This window comes from Elephas maximus, chromosome 21, assembly GCF_024166365.1.
Source record: "Elephas maximus indicus isolate mEleMax1 chromosome 21, mEleMax1 primary haplotype, whole genome shotgun sequence".
Lineage (NCBI taxonomy): Eukaryota > Metazoa > Chordata > Mammalia > Proboscidea > Elephantidae > Elephas > Elephas maximus.
The window spans coordinates 39,463,800-39,485,659 of NC_064839.1; the positions used below are offsets into that span (position 1 = coordinate 39,463,800).

Below are 21,860 nucleotides of genomic sequence, written 5' to 3' on the forward strand. Positions count from 1 at the left end.
TACAACATTTAAACTTTTTAGCAATTCTGTGAGATAGGTACCATTTAATATCCCATTTTAGAGATGGGAGAACTGGGCCTTGGAACAGTTTAATGACTAAGGTCACAGAGTTAGACCGTCTTTTAACAAAATTGCGGCCTTATGGTCTTTAGCCACTAATTTCTTTGAGTTTCTAGGTCAGGTGAGCATATACATATTGAATAAGAATTAAACCTCTTGAGAAGGCTCTGTCTTTTAAATCATTATGTAAAGTACTTGGAGAAGTGTGAAGGTGCTTCTGTCCAAACATATTATTAATTATTCCAAGAAAAGGCAAATAAATGCTGACTTTGTATCTACTAGATGTTAAAGAAAAGCAGCATAGAGGTTTACAACTACAAAGCACTTGCTTTCAGGTGGAACTGTAGATAGAACAGTACTAGTATTTGGTGCAACCAGAAACCTAGGAACAAAAAAAAAAAAACAGCATTCTCATTAATGACCTTTCAGTCTCTAGCAGACCAGTATCTCTTTCCTTTAGGCTTCTTAGTAACATGGGGTATTCCACATACTGGTGAAAGGAATTTTTCCAAACAGGAGGTTATAATTGGCTTTATTCTCTGAAAAACTTCTGGCTTCAGGGAAGTAGTCTGGGCAACGGTTTGGAAGATTTCATCTGAATCTTTGTATGATCCATTCCCATAGTACACCCTACGTTAGTAGAGAATTTAGCACATAAGTGGTCAGGTAAAATTAGGGTAAGGGGTCTACAGATTCAAGAGTCATTGTTGGGCAAGTTCAGAAAAGTCAATTGACTAGACGGCAACTAACAACAGGGGAGGCCCTAGGATCAAGGGAGGAGAATATTGTGGGGCTTTTCTCTCTCACCTCCTATTTTGTTTTCTAGGGTTTCCTCACACTTTGATCTGTTCCCTCAATAATACCTCCTTGGTCCCCATGACCTTCAAACTGCGTGTCCCTGGGGATGGCCTTGGAAGTAAAAGCATTTCAAGTTTCAAGCAGAATTCAAACAATAAAAAACCATCTTTGAACAAGGAAGAAATACCGGCAATGAAACCAAGGGAATTCACCATCACACCTAGCTGTGGCACCATTCGCCCGCAGGGATTTGCTGCTATTCGGGTAAAGCTCAGAAACTCCCAGCACACATGACCAAGCACTTCAACTCTCTAATAGCAATTTGGACCACATCTAGGGTTTGCTCTGTTGTGCTCAGTGTCGTTGGGAGGAAATGCCTGACAACTCACATAGAAAAGGGGGCCTATAAAATTAAATAAATTAGGTAGCAAAAGAACCCAGATACAAATATATTGGGCAAAGGAACTCACAGTACTCCAGTGGATTTACATCAGTCTAGATGCCTGCATTCTCCAGAATATGGATTCTATGTATTTCTAGTGAAACCACTGCTCTGTACCGACATACACCCACCAAACCAGAAACCAATCCCATTGCCATTGAGTCGATGCCAACTCATAGCCACCTATAGGACAGCATAGAACTGTCCCATGGAGTTGCCAAGGAGTGGCTGGTAGATTCAAAGTGCCAACCTCTTGGTTAGCAGCCATCACTCTTAACCACTATGCCACCAGGGTTTCCATACACCCAGCGGTCAGTACTAATATAAAAAGATGAAAGAACTCATTGAGAATTAGGTTCACCTCTTCTTCAGACTTTATACCAATCAATGTCCAGATTTATGCCACAGATGAAATGTAGTTTATTCAGATTTTTAATGTGAGTCTGGGCTTCAGGGCCACCGTGGTTGTGATGTGGCTCACAGTGATTTCTCTTTAGGTCTCTAGGAATAGTAGTGAGGAGGGAGTTTATTCACCCTTCTATGCTCTGTCTGAAGTCAGGGCGGGGGGGGGGTGGTGCTATGGTGATGGCCCGGTGATGCTACCAGCAGAATATTTTCCCAGTTAACTGAGTAATGTTTTAGCTGTCTCTGCTCACTTATTTTTGCTTCTCCAAATAGTTAGGTCTAGCAATATTGAAAGCTACGTTAAATTGAACTGATTTTGTACCCTTTGGGAAAGAAAAAAAAAAAATAAGAATTTGTAGCTGAGGTTGGTAATTGTCTCTTTAGTCATTATCATTGAATAGTTATCTATGTTTTATCTCCAAAATTTATTTTAAATGTTTCATAACATCTCACCATGAATTTATGCATCCTAACTCCCTTCTGGATGTTCTCTGCTCATCTGTGGGCTTCCCCACAGGTCCAATGAGGTTTGGTATTACGTATCATTATAACTTCTCGGAGTTGTTGACTGTGACTTTCATGGTAAAAAGAGCTTCTGCAATGGAATTATTATTTTTGTACTTAGTAATGCTCGGCCTTTATGTTACCTAGTTTTCTTTTTATTTTTTAGCATCTCCCGGATAGCACAGAAAGATTATAGAAGACATAGCATCTCTCTAGCAGCTTTTGGCCAGAACCTCTTACTTGTCTGCCTTCTAACCGTAGATAGAAACATGAACAATAAGGGGTTACAGGTGCATTGGGAATCTCTGTACCCTGGCACTGTGACTGCTCTCCAAATCTAACAAGTTTTCTTTCCAAATCAATGATTCCGTCTTCACTTTATTTTCCCTTTAAAGCTTTCTTTGAGCTTCTGTTTTCCCTCCCGATCTGTACTTTAACCAGGTCTATGTGGACTCAAATTTGCATCCAGTGATTCCCTTTGCAACCTGAAAAAATTTTAATTAGTATCTGATACATAATTTATAGACAGAAAAGCCTTAACCCAAGCCAGAAGCTGTTTTCTGGAATTACAAGTATCTCCTCCAGTACAAATCATTTTAAAGCAATTAAAATTTGTAACAAGGCTTTCAAAAGCCTACATGTAAAATTTTGGAACAGTAAATAAAAACTATGGTCTGATCAGATACTGCCTTAGATAGACCTTTCTTTGGAGCTTACCATTTTCTATTCTAATAATGAACATTTGGGATTGGGGTAAGGTTTTGAGTAAAACAAAGGCTATCTAATTGATCTCCTAGTCCTTCTATTGAATTTTTTGGAAATCAGGTAGTTACATTCATTTATTTTGCCATAAGATAAATTTAGCTGTAGTTTTTGTCAGCATATTGAATGTTCTAATTCACACTGCCCAAAGATGTTAGGAACCAGTATAAATTGAAATTATTGAAGTTTGTTTGCTGTTTTCCATCCTTCATGGTCCTTTTTCCCTTCATGCCGGTATCTAACTTCTTTGATACAACCTCCCCAGAAATAAGCAAGCCTATTGTACTAAAAGCCTTTTGTTTTCTAACCTGGCCCTTAAAAGAAAGTCAGTGTGCCCTGACCCTGAAATTTAACCCGTTCAACTAAAAATGTAAAATGCTATACGTCCGATAAAGCACTTAAAAATCACACTGATCTGTGTAGTCCTTCCCTTGGCTCCTTTCTCCCGTGTACAAGAGAAAGCTGGCCTTTTTAGAAGAGCAACTTTTTACCTTTTTTTTTTTCTTTTCCAGGTGACCTTATGCTCCAACACGGTGCAGAAATATGAGCTGGCCCTGGTGGTAGATGTGGAGGGCATTGGAGAAGAAGTGCTGGCGCTCTTAATTACAGCAAGGTATCAGACTCACCTGCTTTCTCTCTTCTGGAGCCTCCCCGGAGCCGCCAGTAATGGCCTGCCTCTTCATAAGGCAGCAGACTGCCATACAGTTCACATTGGATTTGTTCTGCATTCTTGGAAAATCAAATGACAAAGCTTTAAAACACTACTAAAGCACTTTTGGGGAAACCCTGGTGGTGCAGTGGTTAAGTGCTACGGCTGCTAACCAAGAAGTCGGCAGTTCGAATCCGCCAGGCTCTCCTTGGAAACTCTATTGGGCAGTTATACTCTGTCCTGTAGGGTCGCTATGAGTCAGAATCGACTCGACGGCAGTGGGTTTGGTTTTGGAAAGCACTTTTGGTAGAGATAAGAGAAGGAATATATGTGTGTTTGTTTGCTTTTTTTTTTTTTTCTTACTTTAGATGAAGGTTTACAGAGCAAACTAGTTTCTCATTAAACAATTAGTACACATATTGTTTTGTGACATTGGCTGCCAACCCCTTCTCGAGCTTAGATTCCCTGTTACCAGCTTTCCTGTCCTCTCCTGCCTTCTAATCCTTGCCCCTGGGCTGGTGTGCCCATTTAGTCTTATTTGTTTTATGGGCTTGTCTAATCTTTAGCTGAAGGGTGAACCTCAGGAGTGACTTTGGTACTGAGTTAAAAGGGTGTCTGGGGGCCATATTCTCGGGGTTTCTCTAATCTCTGTCAGACCAGTAAGTCAGGTCTTTTTTTGTGAGTTAGAATTTTATTCTGCATTTTTCTCCAGCTCTGTCTGGGACCCTCTATTGTGATCCCTTTCAGAGCAGTTTGTGGTGGTAGCTGGGCACCATCTAGTTATGCTGGACTCAGTCTGGTGGAGGCTGTGGTAGTTGTGGTCTATTAGTCCTTTAGACTAATCTTTCCCTTGTGTCTTTGGTTTTCTTCATTCTCCCTCACTCCAGACAAGGTGGGACTAGTGGGGTATCTTAGATGGCCACTCAAAGCTTTTAAGACCCCAGACGCCACTCACCAAAGTAGGATATAGAACATTTCTTTATAAACTATGTTATGCCAGTTGAGCTAGATGTCCCTGGAGACCATGGCCCCCAGCCCTCAGCCCAGTAATTCGGTTCCTCAGGAAGTTTGGATGTGTCTGTGAAGCTTCCATGACCTTGCCTTGGTCAAGCTGTGCTGGTTTCCCCAGTATTGTGTTCTGTTTTAACCTTCACCAGGGATGTATGTGTTTTGCAGAGTGTTAAGAATAATAGTGCTCTTTCATGAGTCTAACTTTCCAAGTATGTAACAGAAAAGGTTTTAGCAGGAAGAGGTAAGCAGCTGCAGGTTCTTATTTTAATCTTAAAATATAGTACCCCAGAGTTGTGCAGCTGGGAGATGCAGTGGGGCTCTCAGTCCCCACTGGGGATGATCCGTTAGCAAAAGGTTCTGCTCCCAGATGCTGTCACTGTAACTTGTATTGCAGGCTGTGAGTGGGCCCCCAAAATGAGGCTCATCTCTAACAATGTAAACTCCTCAGAACCATCACCTACTTTTCTCTCTCTCTCTCTTTTTTTTTAATAGCAGTAGACTTGTTAAAGTATCAGGTTAAAACCCTGGTTCTGCCATTTACTGATTATGTCTCCCTGACTAAGTTACAGAGGCTTTCTGAGGGTGGTGGTATTACCTACTGATGGTGACAGTGATCCTAAATAACATCTTGGGGCCACACTCTTCCCAAAGCAAACAGCGTCCAGATCTGGACTGTAGAATGTGTATATGAAAATTCTGTCTGTGGGACATAGGAAAAATGACAGTAAAATTCTGATAATGCTAATATGTCAATTCCTAGAATTTCGGTCTCCGGTGAATCTCATGAAGATGTAGCTTAAAGAAGGTGCACATATGCTGGTTGGTAGGGAGATAATAACTAGTACCATTTCGTGTGTCTTGGGCTTGGATGAGGTCAGATAGCAGCCCTAAAAAAAAACTTTAATTGGGGTTCCCTTTATCCAGAGGGAACTCCACTGCCTTGTCACTTAGTATTACCTCCAAAGACTTAACTGATTTGTGTGTGTGTTTGTGTGTGTTTAAAAATAGCAAAACTCTTTCTTCTGGTTCTCTCTATACCCAAGTTTGCCTTTTTCTCTTTCATTTTTTTTTTCTATGTGCGTTTATTCTCATATTTTTGAGATCTTCCCCCTGTAGCTATCAAATAGAAATCCTGAATTTAAAAAAAAAAAAAAAAGTTTTTTAGAGTCTGTGAGTTTCCTACAACACATACCCTGTGACCCAAATCAAATACTGTAAACCCTCTTAGGCACGGTGTTTTGGGCAGTAAAGGGATAGCTTTAAGAAAGTTATTGGATCAACTAACAACTTTCATTCTAGCTCAAAGTGGACACTTCAACCTATGCTAAATGGGAAATGCAAACTTCAAGGCTGAAAAGAGACTCTTCCGTGTCATTACTTTTGATGTCATCTTTAAGAACTGCTTGCTGACTCTCAATAGAAGGGTAGCTTTCAGAATTTGCATCCTAAAGTAACTGTCTCCAAAGTGGTGGCCTGCTATGCCCTGTACTAGGCTAACTATTTCTTACTGAGCACTTACAGGTTGCTACTACACCCTTTCTTTACATTATCTCCTGTATTTCCCATGACAACCCTAAGAGTGTTATTACCTTCATTTTACGTATGAGGAAAATGGGACTCAGAGAGGGAAAGTAACTTGTCCACAGTCACACAGGTTACACTTAATAACATCAGCATTTGAACCTGGCTGTGTCTGGTTCAAAAATCCGTGCTTTTAACCATTACACTGTATCATTAGGTTAGACATTGAGAGTCACAGCCACAAAATAAAACCCAAGTCACCAATAATAAACCAGCTATAAACACAGGGCTTCATTCCTCCCTTCCCTGTCCTCCCACGGCACCCCCTCGGTATTGAGAGCCACTGTCACAGTGCCAGTTCTGGGGTGAGCAGCTGCCTGTGTCTGCTCATCCAAGACAGCTGTTCTGCATAGGAATTAGAATCATTACCATTATTTAGATGGTGTGAGCTATTGCTAGTCCTTGGGGGTCTTTCTGAGTGGTCCGAAGTGTCACAGCTACTTAAGACCCCATGCTGGTGGCACTGGCCCTGTTCGACATGGGAACAGATCCACAACCCTAAGGAACTTGCACCGTGGGGGCCTCTTGCCAAAGGAAGGCCAAATACAAAAATAAATAGATAGCAATGGAAATATTAGTCATTACCCACAGAAGACAGCTGTTTAAGACACCCTGCTTCTAGTGCTTTTTTATTAAAAAAGTGGTGACTGGGGGCTAAGGGAGAGGGATAACGGGGAGACAATTTGAAAATGATTAATGTAGTTATTAGAGAAAAACTACTCTGTGACAATGACAAATGTGTTTAACTTGGGACTCTGCATTCTCTATATGTAAACAAGTTCTCTATCCTTTTAAATTGTTAACTGGGCTCCTTCGAGCAGGTGTGTTGTACCTACCCTCGAAGTGGTTAATACAGAGGTGGATTTTGGGCGCTGCTTCCTGAAGTACCCGTATGAGAAAACCATCCAACTTGTCAATAATGATGACCTCCCAGGAAGCTATGAGGTGCTGCCTCAGGTAAGTTACTTTATCTTTTGTCAGTATTAATTTTTCAACAATTGGAGGCACTCGATGAGAAAGAGAAATTCTCCTAAAGAGCTGTATTCCTGAACACATGACCTTCTGTAATTCTTATTTTTAACCCTCGGATAATCTTGGTATATTGTAAAACCACAGCTGGATGGCCATCTGCATGGATGAGCAGCTGCAGGTGCCAACAGTTGTTCATTTCCTAGGGAGATTCCCTTGATAAGGAAAGGAAAGGGTTGATTAAGCCAACATCTAGAAGTTGCACCTGCAGATAATTGCCTGGGATTTACCCATGCGTGGAGAATGAGGCAGAGCCAGGAGTGTTCACTTATGTCCGCAGCTGTGACTTGAACAGCATTACAAAGATACAGTGATGCAATATTCGTCGATGGATTTGTGGGACCAGAAGGCTAGAAGAATGAGGAAAGAGGTATTATACCTTAAAGTTTTATGAAATTTTTCTGTCTACATGCCACAACACCTAGCTAGGTAAAAAAAGGAGACTAAAAAGTTAAACGTATAGATGAAAGATTCAAAGAGATCTGTACAGATAAGAGTAACAGAAGTTACTAATAAGATACAATTTGCCAGAAATATGTTTTGGTTTAAAACTCAGTTATGCAAGTATAGTGCTCTAATAAAAATCCATCCCAAAAAATCAAGTGGAGGTTTTATGTGGCTACAAGTTCAATATAAGGTAAAAGAGCAGTACAGGGGCCACAGGAGGCCACGTAACAGGTACAGGTTCAACTGAAACAAGGACACAGCCACCAGTCAGAGCACAGCCAGAACTTTGCTGATCCTGTCATTGTGCTTTTTGTTTTAAATGGGAACTCGACAAAAATGAATCATATTCAGAGTAACCAGAAGGGCATTCCATGTCATCTGGAAATCCAAGTCATATGAGGAACAAATGCAAACTCCATGCCCTGTGGGATCATTATTGTTGTTGCTGCATAAAAAGATAGTGATATGCTGTAGAACAGGGTGCTGAGGAACACATGTTGGTAAATACTGGATTACATTCATTCATTCATTCCCTCATTTAAAATGCATGCATTGATACGTATACATGAATCTTCATAGCAGCACTATTCACAATACTCGAAGATGGAAATAACCCAGATGTTCATCACCTGATGAGTGAATAAACAAAATGTGGCATATCCGTACAGTAGAATATCATTTGGCCATAAAAAAGGAAAGAAATACTGGTACATGCTACAATGCGGATGGACCTTGAAAATATTAGCTTAGTGAAAAAAGCCTGTCATAAAAGACCACATAATGTATAATTCCATTTATATGAAATATTCAGAATAGGTATATACCTAGAGAGAATGCAGATTGGTGGCTGCCAGGGGCTGTAGAGAGGGTTAGGGAGAAACTGCTTAATGGGTATTAGGTTTCCTTTTGGGGTGATAAAAATGTTTTGAAACTAGATAGAGGTGGAAGTTACCCAGCATTGTGAATGTGGTAAGTACCACTGAATTGTTCATTTTAAAATAGTTAATTTTATGTTAGATGAACCTTCCCTCAATTAAAATATATGTAGTAAGCATATGCTTTGGGCCAGGAAGTGGGCATGTAGAGAGGAGAGGCCCAGTCATGCCCCAAGAAGTTTACAGTCCCTGGAAGATAGACAAATAGACAGTGGCAGTGCTGCACAGTGCATGCTGTGGAAAAGGACCACAAGGGATGCTCCCTGGGGACAGAGGAAAAGCCCCCACCCCAGAGCCCCGGAGATACCTGGGTGGGGGGCAGGTAGTTGAAGGTAAGTATGCCAGGTAGGCTGAAAGGAAACAGCATTCCAGGAAGGGTAACTACACGTACCAAGGGTTATAGATGGGAAAAAGTGTAATGTGTTCAGGAAATACCAGGGCCTCTATTGATGGAATGCGAAGGGATGAGGTTGGAGTGGAGGTGTGAGGCCTGAAAGTGTAGGGGGCCAGGTTAAGGAATTCAGCAGTGGGAAGCTATTGTCTTGAACTAATTCATGTTTTGGATAATTTATACACCTTGCTATGTTATGAACTTTGGATTTGAGACCTTATGCACTCTCCATTTAACCAAAATTTCTTCTGGCTGAATTGGCGTGCTTATCCCCATTTTCTTGTTTGAGCAGTGATGCCTTTCTAAAAAGCCTCCATAGACTCAGGACAACACTTGTTTCAAAATAACTTAATATCATATTTATTCCATACCAGGCCTTGGGCTCGATTATCCCTTTGACTTTTCTCTTCCACCAGCTATATGAGGATGTACCTGCTGTGCTGCTTTCAAGCCCCAACCCCTGTGGGGTCATTCCTCCCCACAGCACCATGGACATACCTCTGGCCCTGGAGACCCAGGTCCCTGGAGAACACAAATCCATTGTCTACATCTCCACCTTTGGGAGCCAAGACCCTCCTATGGTGAGAGCCAGATTTTCAGAATTGCAGCTGAAATTGCTGTACTTCTTGTGAAACATATCAAGCTTCCTCATTTAAGGCATATGCCATATTTGTACATCCTCCAGTTTGTAGTTCCAGTTTTACATTTCCATTCTGCAATGCTAAAATACTAGTGCTGTGTTATTTAGGGAATCGATTTGCCAATACATAAGGAAGTAGGGGAGTTTTATGACAATTGTTTTTAAACCTAGTTGAGTATCAAGTGTATCCCCCTCTGAGGGGAAGGGGCCAGCCCATCTGTTTTTTTTTTTAACAACCTCCCTGGGTGTTTCTGGTACAAAACTGGGTTTGGTGTCACTAGTGTGTGGCATGTGGTCTGTCAAATTGTTTCAGTGATTGTTCACCAGGTCTCTTTTTTTGTGTGTTGACTGGACTTACAGCCTAAATTAACCTACTTAAGCTTTTAGGAGAAATAGTCTGTCTTCAAGCGAGGGAAGAGGGATTATGGAAGGCTGTCTGCAGCTTGAGCTGGATTGAAGAATGAATCTTGAATCCTGAAGGAGTTTGTCCAGGAATATATGTATCCCTAGACCTTTGGTTTACTTGGAAGCAGGATGATGGCAGCTGACATTTGCTTGAATTGATTCTGATTACTTAAGAGAGTTTAATAAACTAGTATTTTGCTTTTCTCTTTTCCACTTAAGAGGCCATAGATAAGCCACCTGACTTATAAAGTAACATCACCAAGGCAGGCCAACCCTGAAACATGCCACCAGTCCTGGGCCCTGCTAGCCTACCCTGTGCTCCCCTCTACACAGATGCAGTCCCATGAGAGCGTGGTCCCAGCCCTTGGGCAGACACAGTACCCTGCCAAGGGAGCAGGACGAGGGAAGCAGAGCAAGGGATGGATTGCAGCATCCAACCTGTACCACTGTGTACAGTGGCCCTGCCCTTTCTTATGCTAGTAAAGCAACAGAACTGGAACTCAAACCCAGCCACGTCTAACTCCACAGTGCAGGTTCTTAACCCCATGTAAGTGTGCTTGAGGATAGAGTACCAGGAAGGATCCAGGAAACCAAAATCCTGTTTCTCCCTCAGTGTGTGGCTGTGGCCTGAGCTGGGGAAGCTGCCCATCCTCCTTGGGGAGGAATTCCAGCTGGGTGGACCACAGGTCTGACCCAGCCTGGCCATCCCTATGTCACTCTGTACCAGTGAGAAGGAATGTGTGTTCTAATGATCACCTTTTATGCCTCTACTTTTTATTAAAAGGATGGCTAGAAATATTTGTTTTAATTGACTTTAAAGGCCAGCCATTTTCATCTATTCTCGTGTTCTTTCTCTCTCGTGGAATGCAGGAATGTCACTTAAAGAGCATCGGAGAAGGCCCAGTTATTTACGTACATCCCACTAAAATTGATTTTGGCAATATCTACGCCCTAAAGGACTTCTCCAGGGTTCTCAATCTGTCCAACCAGTCCTTCATTCCTGCATTATTTCGGGCACGCATGGTGAGTAGGTTGTGGAAGTGCCATGTGATGAAAACACAGCTTTGGAAGATCTTTTATAGGCAGTGGCCCTATTTTTGCCACATCTTTGAAAATGATCACTGGAAACAGAGATTTACATGGTCAAACTGCACTAAACCATGCCATCCCCATCCCCAGTTCCTCTTTATTAGAATTCTCTTAGTGATTAAGAAGCACAATATGTGTATCTTTTTATAAACAAGTAAATAATATAATCCCAGTTTGGGAAGCTATTCCAGAGGTCAACAAGATCTGCTTATTGAGCTCTACCTAAGCCCAGGACCTCCCTCCAAAAATACTTGTTAAATGTCTTTGTAACTGAAAGCACTTCATTATATTTAATTTTAATCCCTCTGGCTACAAATATGTTGGTATGTTTATTCTATTTGTAGTCTCTCTTCCTTCTGGGAATATCTTAGTTTATAAGAATTTGCGAAATACAACAGAATAGTATTTACCAAAAGTAGAAATGAAAGAAAACAACAAAGCAAAGATAAATATAAAATGGTACCAGAAATGAGTGTAAGAGTGAATATCAAAATGACATTTACACCTACTAGTGTGCTATAACCTAACTTTTCTCCAGAAGATTGGAGATAATTTTGGTTTTTTTTACAGAGTTTAGGAATTTCTAATCTAGTAATTGAAAGTAGTCTTGATTTTAGAAATAATTTTCTAAATTTAAATATAAATGTTTAAATGGGATAGCCCTCCTCCTATTCCCAAATTATTGACATTTGAATGAGAGCTAACATTTTTTTAATTAATTTATTTATTGTGCTTTAAGTGAAAGTTTACAAATCAAGTCAGTCTCTCATACAAAAAAAGTTATACACACCTTGCTATGTACTCCTAGCTGCTCTCACCCTAATGAGACAACACATTCCTTCTCTCCACCCTGTATTCCCAGTGTCCATTCAACCAGCTCCCATCCCTCTCTTCCTTCTCATCTCGCCTCCAGACAGGAGTTGCCCACATAGTTGCATGTGTCTACTTGAGCCAAGAAGCTTACTCCTCACCAGCACCACTGTCCATCTTATAGTCTAGTCCAGTCCATGTCTGGAGAGTTGGCTTCGGGAATGGTTCCAATCTTGGGCTCATGAAGGGTCGAGGAACCATGACCTCCAGGGTCCCTCTAGTCTCAGACCATTAAGCCTGGTCTTTTTATGAGCATTTGAGATCTGCATCCCACTGCTCTCCTGCTCCATCAGGGATTCTCTGTTGTTTTCCCAGTCAGGGCAGCGATCAATGTGAGCCGGGCACCATCTAGTTCTTCCAGTCTCAGGCTGATGTAGTCTCTGGTTTATGTGGCCTTTTCTGTCTCTTGGGCTTATCTTTACCATATGTCTTTGGTGTTCTTCATTCTCCTTTGCTCCAGGTGGGTTGAGACCAACTGATGCATCTTAGATGGCTGCTTGCTAGTGTTTAAGACCCCAGACACCAATGAGAGCTAACGTTTAGTTTTACCACTTGTCAGATATTTCTGGAGAATAACATACTAGTAATTTTATAACAGCCATTATCAGAAGAAATGATATCAAACTTTTCTACTGACTTGTGATGGCTCATCAGAGAGTCATTAGTTCTAATTGGTAGCCATTTATCATTATCATTATTAATTTTTCATTATATTTATCGTTATTCTTTATAAAAACAGCCATTTCCATGTAACAGTTACTGCTCTTTTTAATATAAGGTTCTGATACAACCCCAGTGCTTTGTGGATCTTGTGTAAAGAGTAATGTTTAATAGTGTTTAAAGAAAAACATTATAGAAAAGATGCTTACCCTGGTCTTTTTCTAATTGATTAGTTGATGTGTTTAGGAAAAAGTATGAGGTATTGCTTAGGAAGTTTTGTTTCATGGTTCAGTTTTTTATGTGCAGAGTTGATGTTTGGAGAGAAAAAGAGTAAGAGACCTGTCCAGAACACAGAGGGGTTGACAAGGGAAGGTCTTAGTGGATTACAGAGGAAAGAGATGGCTAGAGACAACACGGAGACCTTAAGAAAGCTTAAAAGCAAATACAGCAACTTCTCCCTGTCTACCACCTTTCCTTTCCTTCTCAAATATCTTTTATGGCAACTGATAGTGACGTTTTTAAGAACAAAAGCACATGAAAGATCTCTTGTTTGTTATTAATATATTGAATGACCCAGCTGGTTTGTTAAAATGGGACTTTTCATTTTCCTCAAAGGTCTTACCCTCACGTGTCTGTCAGTTTGTCATACTGTGGGGGCTTGAGTCTTGCTGTGATGCTGGAAGCTATGCCACCAGTATTCAAACACCAGCAGAGTAACCCATGGCAGACAGGTTTCAGCTGAGTTTCCGGACTAAGACAGACTACGAAGAAGGACCTGACAGTCTACTTCTGAAACGATTTAGCCAATGAAAACCTTATGAATAGCGGCGGAACATTGTCTGATACAGTGCCAGAAGATAAACCCCTCAGGTTGGAAGGCACTCAAAATACAACTGGAGAAGAGCTGCCTCCTCAAAGAAAAGTCAACCTTAATGACATGAATGGAGTCAAGCTTTCGGGACCTTCATTTGTTGATGTGGCATGACTCAAAATGAGAAGAAACAGCTGCACACATCCATTAATAATCAGAACCTGGAATATGTACAAGTATGAATCTAAGAAAATTGGAAGCTGTCAAAAAAGAAATGGAACACATAAACATTGATATCCCAGGCATTAGTGAGCTGAAATGGACTAGTATTGGCCATTTTGAATAGGACAGTCATATATGGTCGACTATGCCAGGAATGAAAATGTGAAGAGGAATGACATTGAGTTCATTGTCAAAAAAACATTTCAAGATCTATCCTGAAGTACAATGCTGTCAGTGATAGCATAATATCTATATGCATACAAGGAAGACCAGTTAAGATGACTATTATTCAAACTTACACACCAACCACTGAGCCCAAAGATGAAGAAATTGAAGATTTTTACCAACTTCTGTAGTCTGAAATTGATCGAACGTGCAATCAGGATGCACTGTTAATTACTGGAGATTAGAATGTGAAAGTTGGAAACAAGAAGGATCAGTAGTTGGGAAATGAGGCCTTGGTGATAGAAACAATGCCGGAAGTCACATGATAGAATTTTGCAAGACCAACTACTTCATTACAAATACCTTTTTCACCAGCATACATGGTGACCATACACTAGGACCTCACCAGATGGAATACCCAGGAATCAAATCAACTACATCTGTGGAAAGAGATGATGGAAAAGCTCAATATCAATCAGTCAGAACAAGGCCAGCGGTTGACTGTAGGACAGACCATCAATTGCTTCTATGAAAGTTCAAGTTGAAACTGGAGAAAATTAAAACAAGTCGACAAGAGCCAAAGTACGACCTTGAGTATATCCAACCTGAACTTAGAGACCATCTCAAGAATAGATTCGACGTTTTGAACACTAATGACTGAAGACCAGACAAGTTGTAGAATGACATCAAGGACATCATACATAAAAAAAGTAAGAGATCATTAAAAAGACAAGAAAGAAAGAAGACCAAAATGGATGTCAGAAGAGACTCTGAAACTTGCCCTTGAACATCGAGTAGCTAAAGCAAAAGGAAGAAATGTGATGAAGTAAAAGAGTTGAACAGAAGATTTCAAGGCATGGCTTGAGAAGTCAAAGTAAAATATTATAATGACATGGGCAAAGACCTGGAGATGGAAAACCAAAAGAGAAGAACACGGTCTGCGTTTCTCAAGCTGAAGAACTGAAGAAAAAATTCAAGCCTCAAGTTGTAATACTGAAGGATTCTATGGGGGAAAATATTAAACAATGCAGGAAGTATCAAAAGAAGATGGAAGGAATACAGAGTCACTATACCAAAAAGAATTGGTCGACATTCAACCATTTCAGGAGGTACCATATGAGCAGGAACCACTTGTACTGAAGGAAGAAGTCCAAGCTGCACTGAAAGCATTGGCAAAAAAAAGGCTCCAGGAATTGATAGAATACCAATTGAGATGTTTCAACAAATGGATGCAGCACTGGAAGTACCCATCCGTCTATGCCAAGAAATTTGGAAGACAGCTACTTGGCCAACCAACAGGAAGAGATCCATATTTATTCCTATTCCCAAGAAAAGTGTCCCACTGAATGCAGAAATTATTGAAGAATATCATTAAAATCACACGCAAGTAAAATATTGCTGAAGATCATTCAAAACCGACTGCAGCAGTGTATCGACAGGAACTGCCTGAAATTCAAGCCAGATTCGGAAGAGGCTGTGAAACCAGTGATATCATTGCTGATGTCAGATGGATCCTGGCTGAAAGCAGAGAATACCAGAAAGATGTTTAACTGTGTTTTATTGACTATGCAAAGGCATTCGACTTTGTGGATCATAACAAATTAAGGATAACATGGTGAAGAATGGGAATTCCAGAACACTTCATTGTACTCATGAGGAAACTGTACATAAATCAAGAAGCACTCGTTTGAAAAGAACAAGGGGATACTGAGTGGTTTAAAGTCAGGAAAGGTGTACGTCAGGGCTGTATCCTATCGCCATACCTATTCTATCTGTATGCTGAGCAAATAACCCGAGAAGCTGGACTATTTAAAGAAGAACGGGACATCAATATTGGAGGAAGACTCATTAACAACCTGTGTTATGCAGACGACACAACCTCACTTGCTGAAAATGAAGAGGACTTGAAGCACTTACTGATGAAGATCAAAGACCACAGCCTTCAGTATGGATTACGCCTCAACATTAAGAAAACAAAAAATCCTCACAACTGAACCAATAAGCAACATCATGATAAATGGAGAAAAGATTGAAGTTGTCAAGAATTTCATTTTACTTGGATCCACAATCAGCACCCATGGAAGTAGCAGTCAGGAAATCAAAAGACTCATTGAATTGGGTAAATCTGCTGCAAAAGACCTCTTTAAAGTGTTAAAAAGCAAAGTGTTGACTAACCTGCGCCTGACCCAAGCCATAGTGTTTTCAATCGCCTCCTATGCAAAGATGAAAGAAGAATTGATACCTTTGAATTGTGGTGTTGGAGAAGAATATTGAATATACCATGGACTGCCAAAAGAACGAACAAACCTGTCTTGGAAGAAGTACAACCAGAATGCTCCTTAGAAACAAGGATGGCGAGACTACATCTCACATACTTTGGACATGTTGTCAGGAGGATCAGTCCCTGGAGAAAGACATCACGCTTAGTGAAGTAGAAGGTCAGCAAAAAAGAGGAAGACCCTTAATGAGATGGTTTGACACAGTGGCCGCAAGAGTGGGCTTAAGCATAGCAACGATTGTGAGGATAGCGCAGGACTGGGCAATGTTTTGTTCTGTTGTACATAGGGTGGCTATGAGTCAGGACCGACTCAATAACACCTAACAAAAACAACACAAAGATTTTATGATCCTATCTTTTGATTCTTTAATGTCATCTGAAATCAATGTACTCTAGTTCCAGGGAACCAAAGTGTGATATGAGTGATCTGCTATAGAATATTTCCTTTTCCCTCAAACCTCTCTTGGACAGTGTGTTTGATTTGATTGCCCTTGTAGCATAAAAGTAGGAGTTCCGGTAGCACAGTGATTAAGTGCTCAGCTGTTAACCAAAAGGTCAATGATTTGAACCCACCAGCTGCTCTACAGGAAAAAGATGTGGCATTCTGTTTCCATACAGATATACAACCTTAGAAACCCTTTGGGGCAGTTCTGCTCTGTCCTACAGGGTCGCTATGAATTGGAATCAACAAAACAGGGTTTTTTTTGTTTTTTTAATATACAGTATAAAAGTAGTTTCAACTGTAGTTTTCTTAGGTGAAAATTAAACTCATTTCATATTTCAGCTAGAATTTTTGTTGGATTTTATAGTATATGTTATACATGTTAATATTATAGAAATTAAAGCTAACTTAGAAATTAACTACTGTGGGAAGATAGTGACATACCATTCATTAAATTTCAACTTCATACAGTACCGAACCTTCAAACTCATTCTCACAGAAATTGCTAAGCGTTAGGAGAGAGTTTCAATTCATTGTTTGTTTCGTGACCAAGCCTAGAGCTCAATACCCAGGTTAGTGGTGATGAAATACTTACTGCATTTAATTTCTAGCTCACTCGAAAATAAGTAGGGCCAAGAGCACATTCTTTACTCCTTGCATTTTTGCTACAAATTCAGTTGCTAGAAGTTGTTCTCCTCTTGTCTTGTTGGATGCCCTGCCAGGAGTGGTCATTCTCTCTCCTTTCTTGGCTGCCAGGAGCGTCAGCCCTTCCCACATGTGGCACCCACTTTCAGCTGACTGCCATGCTCTGCCATGTTCAGCCTTGTGAATGGCCCTTGCATCATGGCCACCACTGTGATTGGATTCTCCTTTAGCAAAAAACATGCGTTTGTTAGCAGCTGAAAGCCCACCTTTACAGTGGTGTTGGGAAGATAAATGACAGAGCTATTTTGAATTGCTCAGAAACAAATGCTATTCAAAAAAAGATTTAAAAAAAAAAAGAGACAATGAAGAGTGTATTTTCTGTGCTGTTAAAGCTTAGCTTATCCTGAGTGTAAACATTTATTACTACAAGCAGTCAGTTCTTTGCTTGGAAGGCCTGAAATATTAGCCACCCCTAAAGGCTCCCAAGGGGCTGACTTATTTGGATTTAAGCTGAAGAACCCAAAACAACAGAATAAGTCACTTCTGGTTCAGAGGGACGGAAATAAATATCAGAACATGAGAACAGAACATAGAAAGCCCCCCCTTATTTTTAATTTTTTTTTACTGTACTTTAGATGAAGTTTTACAGAGCAAGCTAGTTTCTCATTAAACAATTAATACACATATCATTTTGTGACATTTGTTGCCAACCCCACAACATGACAACACTCTCCCCATTTCTACCTTGGGTTCCGCATTACCAGCTCTCCTGTCCCTTCCTGCCTTCTCGTCCTTGCCCCTGGGCTGGTGTGCCCATTTAGTCTCATTTTGTTTTATGAGCCCGGCTAATCTTTGGCTGAAGGGTGAACCTCAGGAGTGACTTCAATACTGAGCTGTAAGGGTGTCCAGGGGCCGTACTCTTGGATTTTCTCCAGTCTCTATCAGACCAGCAAGTCTGGTCTTTTTTTTTTTTGGTGAGTTAGAATTTTGCTCTACATTTTTCTCCAGCCCTGTCCAGGACCCTCTGTTGTAATCCTTGTCAGATTATTATGATCCCTGTCAGAGCAGCTGGTGGTGGTAGCTGGAAGCCATCTAGTTGTGCTGGACTCAGTCTGGTGGAGGCTGTGGTAGTTGTGGGCCATTAGTCCTTTGGACTAATCTTGGAAAGGCCCTTTTGGCAGGAGGGTGTGGCTCCACTTGTATAGTGAGCTCTCCCCAGAAAACAGATTCCCTCTCTCTGGGTGAGTAGCAGAAACCAGGGCGAGGGAGTGGCACTGGGTTGGAAGGTAGATGCCTTCTTTGCGTGGGTGTCCCTTGCTAGGGCAAGCGCATTGCTCAGCACTTGTTTAGGAGCATTTGGAATCCTTTACATTTTACTCTTGGCTCTAATTCAGCCTTGTGTACAGTTAACAGAGCTTGTATACAAATGTCAGTGACACTGGAATTCACCTGGCATTGACATCTTCATACTTATGGCTTTTAATGGGTAAATTTTAATTTAATTATATTGAAGTTGGAGCACGTGGCTTGTTTCTAGAGGATATAGCATATGAATGGGTTTTATAAGTATTCCACATGACCTAAAGAGAATATATATGCTCTAGATATTGAGTGTAATAGTCTATATAGCTGCCTCTATATGTGTGTATGTGTGTGTGTTAGATCAATCTTATTAATTATAGTGTTCAAATCTTCTATAGGCTTACTAATTATTTGTTTGATATACATTTCTGATACCATTTTATTAAAATCTCCTACTTTTCCATTTATTCTTATAATTATGTCAATTTTTGCTTTATATATTTCAAGGATATTTGATAGAGGCATATAAATTTGTAACTTTGATTCCCTTTTTCTCAATATATTATGTCCATCTTAATTCTAGTCATAATTTCTGATTTAAGTTCTATTTTGCCTGATAGTACTATCATTATATCAGTTTTGTTTTAGTTAGTATTTACCTGGTATATCTTTTTCTTTATTTTAAAATGTTTTGTGTGTTCATTTGTATAGATGAGTCTCTTTTAAACAGCATATGGTTGAATTTTTAATAATCTAATGATAAACTGAGTTTCAATTTGCATGTGTATTAATTTCCTATTGCTGTGTAACAAATGTATTGTCTTATAGTTCTAGAGGCCTGAAGTCTAAAATGTGTCCCTAAGACTTCATGTCTTTTTGAGACTCTAGGGAATAATCTGCTTCCTTGCCTTTTTCAGCGTCTGAAGACTACCTATACTTTTTGGTTCAAGGCTCCTTCCTCCATCTTCAAGCCAGCAGCAAAGCATCTTCTCTTCTCTCTGATCTCTTGCTTTTGTCTTTACTTTTTCTCTCTTTGTCTCTGATCCACCTGCTTCCTTCTTATAAGGACCCTTGTGATTACATTGGACCTATATTAGTCAGGGTTCTCCAGAGAAACAGACCAGTAAGATATGTGTGTATACACATATACATTCATGTATATATATATATATATATACACACACACAGACACACACAGAGAGATTAATTTATTTTAAGGAATTGGCTCGTGTGAATTTGGCTGGCAAATCCAAAATCCATAGGACAGACAACAGGCTAGAAACTCAGGCAGTCTTGTGTCTGAAATGAGTAGGCCAGGCAGTGGGCCAGACACCCCAGCAGGATAGCCATGTTACGGTTTTGAAGCAGAATTCTTTTCCCTTGAGAAACCTCAGTTTTTGCTCTTCAGCTGATTAGATGAGACCCATCCACATTATGGTTATTATAGTCAGTTCTTACCTACTTTTTACCATGTGAGCACTTACAAAAGGATGGTGAAATGTGTCTTGGTTGGTAAGAGAGCAGAGTTCTTATATCTTTGCCTTAATTGTGAAAAATCTGTAAAAGAAGCTCAAAGGAATAAGGAAAGAAGAGAATAAAATTCTAGCTTATTATGGTGGGCATCTTTTATTTTACCACATAAAAGTCATGGCCATTCCAAAATGGATTGGGCTTCTCCTGAGCCATCCCAAGTGACCCATTCAGTGACAAGAGGATGCCAGTGATGACAACATCATGAGACTCCAGCAGCAAAGGTCTGTGCTTTGAGCCTCTAACCTCCACCCAGACCTCTTCCTCTTTCACTTTGGCAAAGCTAAGCATGCAACCCAGAAGACAGATTTAAACTGGGCATATCGATAAACCGCACTGAGAGAAAGAAAGCTATTGGTTGAATGTTAGGTAACGTGATGGTTCAGCACCTTCCCTGGATTTAGACTGACAGCATTACTGATTGACTACGATTAGTTTGAGGGCTATAAGCTGAAGCCAAAATGAAAGCAGAAAATTTGGTTCTCTTGTTGCTACAGAGTTACCCATAAAAGAGAAAAATATCCTGTTCACTGCATGCTTTGCAAACCTTTCCATCTTCATTCTGCCTTTCCAGCTCTTAATTACTTTTGGCAAATTGTTTTTTCTAGTTAGTTATTATTTAGGTAGTATTTTTATATGATGTAGTTATTACTTGCCATCATAGAGGAATATTAAGGTAAAACTTCCTTTATATGGATCAAATATGGGGCTTTTTTCAAAATCTGACTTCCCTCCTCTGTAAAAATTCATAAGTGCTTCCCCATCACCAGCATCATGATTAACCCAACTCCTGTCACTTTTAAAGTCTGGCTATCACTGTCATTATCAACAAAAACATTTGGTCCGCCTATTTTGTGTACTAATGACGGACAGTAATATTCCATATTAAGCCAGTACAAAATGAAATAAACAGCTTTATATGTTGACCAAAAACAGGAAGATGTGCATTAAGCAGCATGTTTGTTTGTTAATGTAAGTTTGTTCATGGGGTGAAATCTCCAGCAAACATCCAGCAAGATTAGATGATGCGTATCAGGAAGAAAATCATACTCTTTCTCCATATACATTACCTCTTCCCTGTCACAAGCAAAGGGATAGAGACTGGAGGGGTCTGTGTGACATGGTGGAGTTTTCCATAGGACAGCACTTGGGTACATCTTTTTTTTGTTGTTCAATTTTTTGTTGTACTTTAGATGAAGGCTTACAGAGCAAACTAGTTTCTCAGTAAACAATACATGTATAGTTTTATGACATTGATTCCAACCCCACGACATGTCAACAACTCACCCCTTCTTGACCTTGGGTTCCGTATTACCAGCTCTCTTGTCACCTCACGCCTTCTAGTCCTTTTCCCTGGGCTGGTGTGCCCATTTAATCTCATCTTGTTTTATGGGCCTGTCTAAAAAAAACTAAAATTAAAATTAAAAAAAATTTTTTTTTTTTAATCTTTGGTTGAAGCGTGAACCTCAGGAATGATTTCAGTACTGAGCTATAAAAATGTCCAGTGCCATATTCTTGGGGTTTCTCCACCCTGTCAGACCAGTAACTCTGGTCTTTTCTGTGTGCGTGTGAGTTAGAATTTTGTTCTATATTTTTCCTCCAGCTCTGTCCAGGACCCTCTATTGTGATCCCTGTCAGAGCAATCGGTGGTGGTAGCTGGGCACCATCTAGTTTTGCTGGACTCTGTCTGGTGGAGGCTGTGGTAGTTGTGGTCCATTAGTCCTTTGGACTAATCTTTCCCTTGTATCTTTGATTCTCTTCATTCTCCCTTGCTCCAGATGAGTGAG

At 40.3% G+C, this 21,860-nt stretch overlaps 1 protein-coding gene across 19 annotated transcripts in view; it reads left to right on the forward strand.

The window, feature by feature from the left end:
• HYDIN (HYDIN axonemal central pair apparatus protein) overlaps nt 1–21,860 on the forward strand; it is a 443,907-nt gene that overhangs the window by 161,576 nt on the left and 260,471 nt on the right. For all 19 annotated transcript variants that reach the window (XR_007514557.1, XR_007514558.1, XR_007514559.1 and 16 more), the window contains 5 exons: nt 887–1,122; nt 3,484–3,584; nt 7,034–7,169; nt 9,431–9,595; nt 10,930–11,082. Coding sequence is in view for 15 of the 19 variants with exons in the window: in XM_049863606.1 (XP_049719563.1) it covers nt 887–1,122; nt 3,484–3,584; nt 7,034–7,169; nt 9,431–9,595; nt 10,930–11,082 (791 nt within the window). In the remaining 4 variants the exon portion in view is untranslated. The remainder of the gene's footprint in view (nt 1–886; nt 1,123–3,483; nt 3,585–7,033; nt 7,170–9,430; nt 9,596–10,929; nt 11,083–21,860) is intronic.